General features: G+C 37.3%; 1 protein-coding gene across 1 annotated transcript in view; it reads right to left on the reverse strand.

The window, feature by feature from the left end:
- The window catches only part of LOC138003092 (vascular endothelial growth factor receptor 1-like), a 63000-nt gene that overhangs the window by 2285 nt on the left and 50715 nt on the right, over positions 1 to 10000 (reverse strand). The window contains exons 8-16 of the mRNA XM_068849031.1: positions 9666 to 9860; positions 8519 to 8635; positions 7144 to 7328; positions 6261 to 6380; positions 6100 to 6176; positions 4422 to 4462; positions 3909 to 4005; positions 1576 to 1672; positions 1 to 422 (exon numbers count right to left, since the gene is read on the reverse strand). The exon at positions 1 to 422 is cut by the window's left edge and continues 2285 nt beyond it. Coding sequence (XP_068705132.1) covers positions 243 to 422; positions 1576 to 1672; positions 3909 to 4005; positions 4422 to 4462; positions 6100 to 6176; positions 6261 to 6380; positions 7144 to 7328; positions 8519 to 8635; positions 9666 to 9860 — 1109 coding nt within the window. The 3' untranslated portion in view covers positions 1 to 242. The remainder of the gene's footprint in view (positions 423 to 1575; positions 1673 to 3908; positions 4006 to 4421; positions 4463 to 6099; positions 6177 to 6260; positions 6381 to 7143; positions 7329 to 8518; positions 8636 to 9665; positions 9861 to 10000) is intronic.

Consider the following 10000-nt stretch of genomic DNA (forward strand, 5'->3'; position numbering starts at 1 on the left):
CCAAAACTTGTCACAATATTTTCTCATTTAGTTAATCTGGAATGAAACTCAGACTGCTCAATTCCGTGGTCTTTTGGAGTTTACGACATTAGAACAAAACTGTGTGTTAGGGTTGTCTGTGTGATTGTCTACGCCTTTTTCCATTGACCTAAATATGAATTAGGACTAGCCTTTGGTTTTCACATTTTCTCTGACTCTAAAAACTAGTACTGTTACTGAATGACAACTACTTCAGCTAGCATCTACCAAAATTCAGTGATTTTGCTTCTTCCTACTTTCAGACTTGACCACTTTCTTTTTGAGGCATTTACATTTGTGGCCCAACGAACTGCTCTTGCATCATCTTCAGCTGCAGCACCCACGTCCTCAACTCTTGAGTATTTTGCTCCATCGTACTTTGATTCGTCCACCAACGGGAGGTACTGCAACATATAGAAATAACAAAGGTTTCCTCAATATCATGCAATTAGTTTTTACTTCTCTTTCTTAATTTTTATTTGCTTGAAATAAAGTGTAATCGACGAAACTGAAATTCATCGTAGAAACGTCTTTATGCCTATCACCCACAACAAAATAACCAAAAACTCCGACAATGTAACACTTTAAACTTCACACGTTTCTCGTAAAGAGTTAAACACGCAGATACTTGAAGAGGAAAATGGTGACATGGACAGGATATTGAATCCAGTTGCCTATATAGGTTTCGAACGATCTAGGGTGAATAGGTACTAAAAAACGATATATAACGCCACTGGGAATAAATACATTTTGTAGAATTTTGAAAACGTGTCAGAGTGGGTAGCCCTAAAGAAATGGTAGCATTCTAATTTGAATTTTACTCTACATAGCACTCAACCCATTTTATTACACCATTTTACATGTACAGCAACAACTTCCAAATAAGGCAACTTCATCTCTCAGTTCTAGCTTTAGCAATTGCACTGGTATCGCCGAGTTTCCCTTCTTCCGGTTCATAAAAATAAGAAGGAAACCATGTTTTGTCTTTCAGAAAAAAATCCCATCCAATGTTTCCTTCATTTAGTATCTCCCTAGAACCCGTTGCAACCTTATTATTATAATAATCGCAAAAATTGAACGTTTAAAAAAATGGAATTTATTGTCCAGAGAAAACTAAATGGATTTATGTGGAGTGTGACATGCCTAATTAGTTATTTTCCACGATGCAGTTGGGGCATTCCTGTCATCCGGGACTTTCTCTAGCTCTTATCCAGTGCAGAAGACAGGCGTAGGGCCTCTTTCACTAACTAATTCAAGAGAGTCAAGATCATTTCCCCCTCCCCTCCTCTTTTCTTAGTTTCTTGTGGATAGCGGGTGTGCCCTCACCTTTTCTGGAATAATGCCGTCTATATTTGGTTATCTCTTAGAGGGTACCATGCTGATTTTAAATAAACGGCCTATCCCAACAGGGCTTGACCAAAATATCCCAAACATATGTGGTATTAATATCTGTTTCCCAGCAAACAGAGCTCGCTCAAAGCAACGCCTTGCAAAAATATCAGTCTTTCAGCATATCGCATGGAAATAAAAGGCCCTTGAAAACGTCTTGTTACTTACCTCTCCTTCGATGAACGAGCGCAACCTCTTGGAAATATTTACGAAATCAGGGCGGAGTATTGGGACCTCTAGCCAGCACATCTCCATCAAGTTATACCTGATGATAGAAAGGGAGGAGGCGATGAGCCTATATCTCCAGCAATTCTTCCTTCAACCCTTTCGCATAAAGGTTTATGTTTGGGTATTTTTTTCCTGCAAAATGCATTGATTCCACGTTTAAGGTCTTGCGACATTTTTTGTTGGATATAATGCCATTGCTCTTGATCGGACATTCTGATGTTGATTTGGAAACCTATTGAAAGATAAAGCTCTCCGGTAAAGTATAGCATGAACACTAAACATGACAGAGAGAAAGTATCTCGCTATCCCAGACTTGACGTAAGGGATGGTTAGTGTTTACACAGATAAAAGGGGTTCTTGACATAGAATTTATCTGTGACTTGTTTCTTTGAGAAAATATAAAATGGTATTCGTTGTGAATAATAACTAAACCTCAAAGCAAAAAAATGGCAATTAAAAGACGTCCACGTTCTGCTATTGCCAACATCTTCCAAATAAAAAAATGCGACAGAACATTTCTTAAAAGCATTTTAAGATCTAGAAAGCTAAAAAGCTGAGTAAAAATCGAAGCTAAGACGTTTCGAAGTTACCGTAACGTCATTATCAAGTCAAAAATGTATAAAAACTAAGTTCTATAAATACAAAGACGAACAAAAAAGATGGAAATAATTTACAAGTTAAACAAAAAGTTCCTCACGTGTGAAGTCCGTTTGGATGATTGACAATTGACGGTTTGGCTTTTTTAGGTTTGAGATCTATTAACTGAAACTTGATCTTTAAATAGTAGACTAATTCTGACTATGTCAACCTCGCCAGTATTCAGTAAGCGTAGCGGAGAGAAATACTGACGAGAGCAACGTAGTCACAACCTCGTTGAGAAGCTCCGGGAACGAGGCTGACAGTCAGAATTAGTCTACCATTCAAAGATCAAGTTTCAGCTAATGCTGTTCGGAGGCAGTTGCATGATCTTAGTAAACAGATTGGCCCCACATTGCAGCCAGTTCTTGAAAGCAACATGAGAAATTAGAACAAGATCCCAAGCCTAAAGAAGTCAAACCGTCAATTGTCAATCAGCAATGCGTTGTTTATCATTTTGTATGTGATCTGTGCGATTCCCGACACCTTTTTCAACGTGTTGTTGAACACAAAAATTCGGCAATCGGCAAGCATTTTCATGAAGCGCATGGCAGGAGCGATCTTTTGAATGAGAGTCATTTCAAGATTATGAGAAGGTGCTAAGGCAAATTTGATTGTATAGGGTTTAAAATGTTTTACATTAAGAAATTCAAACCTCTTTTGAACGTCCAAACGGACTCCATACGTGCGAAACGTTTTGTTTAACTTATTCTCATCCCTTATTGTTCGCCTTAGCATTATAGGACTTAGTTTTTATACATTTTTGACTTGATAATGACGTTACGGTAACGTCAAAATGTCGTCGATTATTATTCAGCTTTTTATCCTTTTAGATCTTAGAATGATTTTAAGAAGTGTTCTGTCGCATTTTTTTATTGTCCAAAAATTATTCCATGAGCGTGTGTTAATTGGATATGAGATGGTAAATAGCCAACGATGCCTGAAGCGCCGGGTTGGGTTTAACCAGTCTCATATCCAACAAGCGGGAATGTAACAATTGTTTCATTAAATTATCAATAAATACTGAACGCCTGGACACTTGCAAACTAAGACCAATCAATTTCCAGCTTGGCAACACCTGACACAATCGGTTTCCACATTAGGTCATTCAAGGAGTGGATGTAGAGGAAGGGTTCGGGGTGCCCCCTACCCCCTCCGAGATGACCTGCAGTCTTCTAAAATAGGTAGTATTTTGCAAAAAAGGACACATGTCAGTTTAGTCATTTCTTAGGGGCGCACCCCATTCTAAGAAGTTATATGAGTTGATAACCGAGAATGAGTGAACTCATCAAAAAACTAGCAACGAAATATCCAAGGTTGAACATTAAATAATACTTAGTAACTCATTGTGAAACAGTCGTTATTCTATCTGCCTGACCAAATTCTTTATTATGTAATTCCTAGGAAGTGTCCAACCACATCAGTTGGAGTATTTGTTCTAGTCCACGATCATTTGTTCACTTCTTTGTCATAACGTTTGCCCTGAATTCTTTCCTTCAAATAAGGTATATTGCCTGGAGTGCACTATGATTTAAATATATATATATATATAATAGAAACTAAATAAATAAATAAATAAATCTTGGGTTTACAAAAGCCGAGTTGCTTATTTTTGTAAAATGGGGACGGAAACTCACAGGTTGTTGGCGATGTGCGCGGGCTTCGGCATGCGATATCCTTTTTTCAACTCCTCCATTGTCTTGAGCTCAGACCAACCAGGGTATGGTATGCCTCCTATTGATTGTCAAATGTTTTGTTACGATTTTTGTTGAAATGAAATACAATTTAAGGCTTCAATGGAAGAAGGCGCTTAATGGCGTTTACAGAGGATTCGTACACTTATCACATAATCAAATATAAACGTGAGAAGCAAGCAGACACTCGTTAAACAGCAAAGTGATTAAGAAAAAACAAACAAACAAAAATAAACAAGAAAATTCAGTAGATGAGGAAATTTTCATGTAAATTCACCTTAAAAAACAATGTTAGGTAGCGAGGCTTTAGAACTAACCAAAACAGGCCAACAAACACAAACACACAACCAAAAATACCGCGGTTAGCCACGGGAGATAACAATTGAACTCACACATCCCTGTGATATCCCTCTTAATTCAAACCTTTTAGCTTGAAATAATTTCATGGGTACCCACCAATTGTGAATATCTCGTAGAGAACAACTCCATAAGACCACCTGTAAGACAGAAACACAAACATACACACGCACACGTTTCATTTAGGACTGGGTTGCAGGGATGGCGCAATGGTGAGAGTACTCGCCTCCCAACAATGTGGCCCGGTTTCGATTCCCAGACTCGGCATAATAATAATAATAATAATAATAATAATAATAATAATAATGATAATGATAATAATAATAATAATATTTTATTATTATAGCAATAAAGGTCTTTATTAAAACACTCTAAACAACAAACGTGTTTCCTTGCAATGATATAAATTAATTCATACAGACAACTAATTAACTAACTAACTAACTAGAGAACCAGCATCTATTTACAAAAGTTCTCTTGAAACCCTCGGTCAGTTCTGACAAACTGGATGATATAGTTGTGACGCCTGTTACGTAACGTAAACATAGTTCGCTCTGGTGACAGGAAGTCATATAAAGCTGTGGTTGAATTACTATAAGGGATTTTGCCCCATAATGTCTTGTCTTTCAGGGAAAAATATTTTCAATGGAAAAGAGCTCATTACAGTAACCAAGCTTAAAAGCTCTTTTGAACAGCCTGTCAATACGACTTCACTGCTAGTGATAATAAGCGCAGCCCCATACTTCCACAGCTTATGTAAATATAGGTGAAAGAAGACTAATGAAAAGAAGATGAAGACGATCCAATGGTAATCCGTAGAAATGACAAACACGTAAGCTATACAGACGACTGCTACCTTTCGATAGGATATTATCTAGATGTTAATCCCAGTTACACGGGTCAGACTGAAATGTTACACTCAGAAACTTCATACTGGGTTTCCTTTCTATAAAAGTCAGAGGAACTGGTAAAGCCTTAGTGGGTTTGCCTTTAAGACGTATCTCCCAAGTTTTCTTGAAGTCTAGTTGCATGGGATTAACAGTTGACCATTCAACAATAGATAAATAGTTAAATCATCAGCAAATTTTACAAGCAAATTTTGATTTGGTGCGATGACCTTGATATCATTGACCATGATAGAAAAAAATGTAGGGCCAAATACAGTCCCCTGGAGGACACCTCTATTAATGTTTAAATGATTCGTAACAACGCCATCAACAACAACTCTTTGTTTTCTTCTTGTTAAAAAACTAATAATCTAGGCAGCATGTATGGGTTGAGTTTGTTGGTTCTCTACTATGCACAGAGAGGTTTTCAATATTTGACTTGATATGCGTTGATTTTTGATTTCAGTCTACGGTGTCCCCAATCTGTGCTCCAGCCCTAGAACAACTAGACACTTAAATAAAGTTCCTTCCTTTTCTTTCCTTTACTCAAATATAGTATCAATTGAATTGAGTTTGCACGCAGAGACCAATGCGACTAACTATTTACGTTTATATACTTGTGCTTCAGCCCTAGAACAACTAGACCTTAAATAAAGTTCCTTCTTTTTTCTTCCTTTACTTAAATATAGTATCAATCGAATTGAGTTTGCACGCAGTGACCAATGCGACTAACTATTCATGTTTATATACCTTAAACAAACCAAACGGGGTTGAAGAGAATCGCTTTCCTCTTACGCGCTAACATTATTGCATTTCCTGACCTGATACAATTGTGTCTTAGGCACTAAATACTTCAAAATTCTGGAAATTTAAACGTTAAAAGCACATACACATCACTTTTGCTTGACAGATTTGCAGCATCTCCAAAGAGTATCTCAGGTGCCGTCCACTTTATTGGCATACAGCCCTAGGGAGAAAACAGCATTGCATTTTAACGTTAAAAACAGAACGTCAAAGAGGTATGCCGGGAACAATGTGAAAAGGAACCCACCTTTTTGGCATTACCATGTCCATATTTAAAGTTCCGGTAAGATAACCCAAAATCAGTGACCTTGCACACACGGTTTTTATCAAGAAGTACATTTCGTGCTGCAAGATCACGGTGAATAATCTACAAAAAGCAAATAATCAACGTTAGTCATGCTCGCGTACAGGATCATATGTTCTGTAATCCCACCTGTAGTGAAGAGGTGCGATTTTCATTTCCCTATCAACAACAGGACTGCAAGAGGGTCTAAAGTTAAAGCTTTCTCGGAATGACTCAGAGGAAGTTAACGAAACTTAACGTTTGGAAAAATTAATAGGTATTGTTATACATTGGTGTCACCAGCGCGATTTTGATTGGCTATAGGCACGCCCGGGTAAGCACGCAGCTAATTCTTGCTTGCTCTGTTTCTCTACAGGCAAGAGATTTTATATATGACGTCATACCTACAGACAGTAGTTTTATGCATGTAGCATAACTCTGCCAACCGCAGAAAAACTCTTTGATTTGCCGCTCATCCAAAAAAATGGATGAGTCAGTCCTCTTGTCTTTACAAGTGCAGCGCAGTAATATGCATAATAAAACAATTATTGGATTCGGGTTTCGCATTATAGCGATAATTATCAAGGCCTCAGTTTGTGTTATCCACCTCAGCCTTCAGCTTCGGCAGATAACACAACCTTTGGCCTTGATAATTATCGCTATCATACGAAAACCTAATCCAATAATTGTTAATTATTATACATCAGACTCACTATGAAAAATCTGATTGGTCGAGAGCATTCAGTCAATTCACAATAGCTTGTGAAGTTGACATGATAAATGTAATATCTGCTACATTACATTAATACCATGATATCTTACGGCATGCTTGTTTCGTGTCACATACCCCTCTGGATGCCAAGAACACCATTCCAGTAGCAATCTGGTTTGAAAATGACATTAAGTCATAGGTCTTCAGTGGCGCTACTTGTAGTTTTCCGCTATAATGTTTGTCGAAAATTCCACGGCTTTTTCTCAGGTACCCCAGAAGATCCCCACGGGGTAAGTACTCCATGATCAAAATTGGGTGTACTGTGAAGGTTACACAGAGTTTGGACATCTTTCAAACTGTTAGCTTCTCGGAAAGGTGGATATGGGCTCTATCATTATTACGTTTAGACGCTTTTAAGAAGTAAACAAATAAAGCAGTATTTGCGTGGCTCCGGCTGTGTTGGAAGATCACAGTTTGGCCAACCACCTTTGTCAGTATCGCATATTAGCGGCTCATCTTGAATGAGCAGAGAGGGTGAGAATGAAGAAAAGGACAAATATCTACACCTTCCCCAAGTTAAAGGTCATGTTACCCAAGAATGAATGTAAAAGTGAGAAAAAAAAGAGACATGAATTAAATAATAATAATAATAATAATAATAGTAATAATAATTAAAAAAAAAACATTAATCAACGTTGCTCATAATTTCCACATATTTGTACTATTTCTCTGTATGATGGAAAGAACTGTGTGAAGAACTTTCTATGATGATAAAAAAAAAATACTAAATACTGAATATTTTAATATGACGAAAGTGTAGTGAGTAAGAGATGATTAAAAATTTAACATATTTTTAAAGATAAAATATACAATTGTCATGCAAAATGTACAATTCCTTTAAATTATTTATCTCTCCCTGATGGTCTTTGCAGCCTGAGCCACTTTCTTCCACACACGCAAAAAAAAAAAGAAGAAAATAATTGCAAATAAAAATAAATACATAAACCAAAGCCTCCAAAACTCTCTTGTATGAAGAGGCTCCAAGTGGGTTCTCTTTAGAAGTGTGAAATCAGGCACGTGACCGTTTTATATAACCAACCATTCGCTTTTTTACTAAAACTATCAGCTTCAAGGGTTTGCGTTTTGGATTGAAAAACAAAGGTCATATCTTTTGTCATTATACCATGGTATTGCTTTGATGATTAACCTTTTCTTTTTTTTTCAATTGTTCTGTTTTTCTGTTTCTTGGCCTTATGCTATGCAATTGTTGGAATTGATCTTGACGTTAAGAGGGTTTAATTTGTTCTTGGGCAATGTGATGAAAACGGCCATTATCTCATTACTCGTGTAACACGGCAAAAATGGGCTAGAACTACCCAAACAATTTGCTTAAATAGACAAATTTAGCCCTGAATATCATCAATTGATTAGGTTTTCACTAGCGGTCTTCTACTATTGGTGCAAATTTCTCACAGCTGTTTCTATTTAGCAGTTGCGATAAGATCCTTACTTTGGTTGGTGACACAACCAATGAATTGAACAATATTCGGCTGAGGGCTGTCTCCAATAACTTTGCCCAACTCGATTTCTCTCATCAGAGCGGCTTTTCCTTCATCTCCAGATGTGGCTACAATAAATGACACCAGGGTACAATAAGATTGGACACATGACTTGTTGCGGAGTTTCATGGATTTCTACCTCCTTGGTTATGAACTATTAATAACACGGTTGTTTTTCCCAGACTCGTCTTTGTCTCATTTTCTTTAAGTCATGAGGCATTGTGATAAAAGTAAGTCCATTTTTTTTAATGCCCGTAGTTCCTTCCGATAGGAGGCTGATATCAATGGAAGCCGATGGTGCGCTTCTTACCCTCCCTCCATTTGTCAGCGCTCCATTTTACATATAGTTAGTGCTACAGCTACAAAAATTAAAGGAAGGTGTTACAACATGCAGACATTTAAGTCGCCGAGAATCGAAGTTGTGACCTCTGGCGGTCAAAGACGCGCACCAGTCAATTAAGCTACGCCTGCTCTTGATTCAGTGTTTGATCGATTCAAATCTCCACTCTGTCAACCAGTTGGGGGTATTTAACCATCTTATATCGTATTTTAAACTGCAATTTAGCAGTGGAAAATAGGCTTTATAAATTATTGTTAAAAGTATTATTTATTTATGAATTTTATGAGGAACTTATTCCTTAATGTGCAACGAGGGTAAAAATCTGGTGTATTTGAGGTAAGACGTCTCCATGGAAGCTTGAAATAAAAGTTAAAGAACAAAATATCTTTGCACACTTGCAATGAATAAGGATCAAGCAGGAGAAAAGAATTAGTTAACTTGTTAGGAAAAGGTGATCTATTTTGGTAATCTCTGCATTTGTTTCGAAGTTAAGATAAAGGTGGGCAGATTATGAAAGAGTGGATTGAGAATTGATGATTTTTGCTGCACCCTTTCATAAAATATAGTAATGAGGATTTTTGTTTTCTTTCTGTTACGGCATATTTTTATCGTGCATGTTGAACGAGGTTTTATAAGCTTCTACGTGACAGGCAGTTCATTAAAGCAATTGTGATATTGCAGTGAAAATTTTCCCTGTCCTCTTTAACTAAAAGGTATCCCATGGAAACTATAAATTAACAAAGCCGAATCCTACTTACGAGAAAAGCACTTTGCTGCAACAAAACGTATGCCTGGTTTCCCATTTTTACGACTCAAAGTTGCTCGCCAAACTGTTCCAAATGTTCCTGAACCAATGACCTCCTCAAGTGCAATCTGGCCTAATGATATTTCCCATGCGTCCACTTCAACATTCAACACCACCATTTCATTTTCTTCCTCGGCACTCGACATTTCTGGATTAAAGATCACGAGGTGTTAGTTCTCTCATTTTCCAATGGTGGGTTGATTGCCACTCGCCAAAACTGTTTTTCATTTTGTCACAGCAACTTTCAGACAGTGTAATTGGTTTGCTAATTTGATGCGGAAGCACTCC

This window comes from Montipora foliosa, chromosome 5 (assembly GCF_036669935.1).
Source record: "Montipora foliosa isolate CH-2021 chromosome 5, ASM3666993v2, whole genome shotgun sequence".
In the NCBI taxonomy this organism is placed as follows: Eukaryota; Metazoa; Cnidaria; class Anthozoa; order Scleractinia; family Acroporidae; genus Montipora; species Montipora foliosa.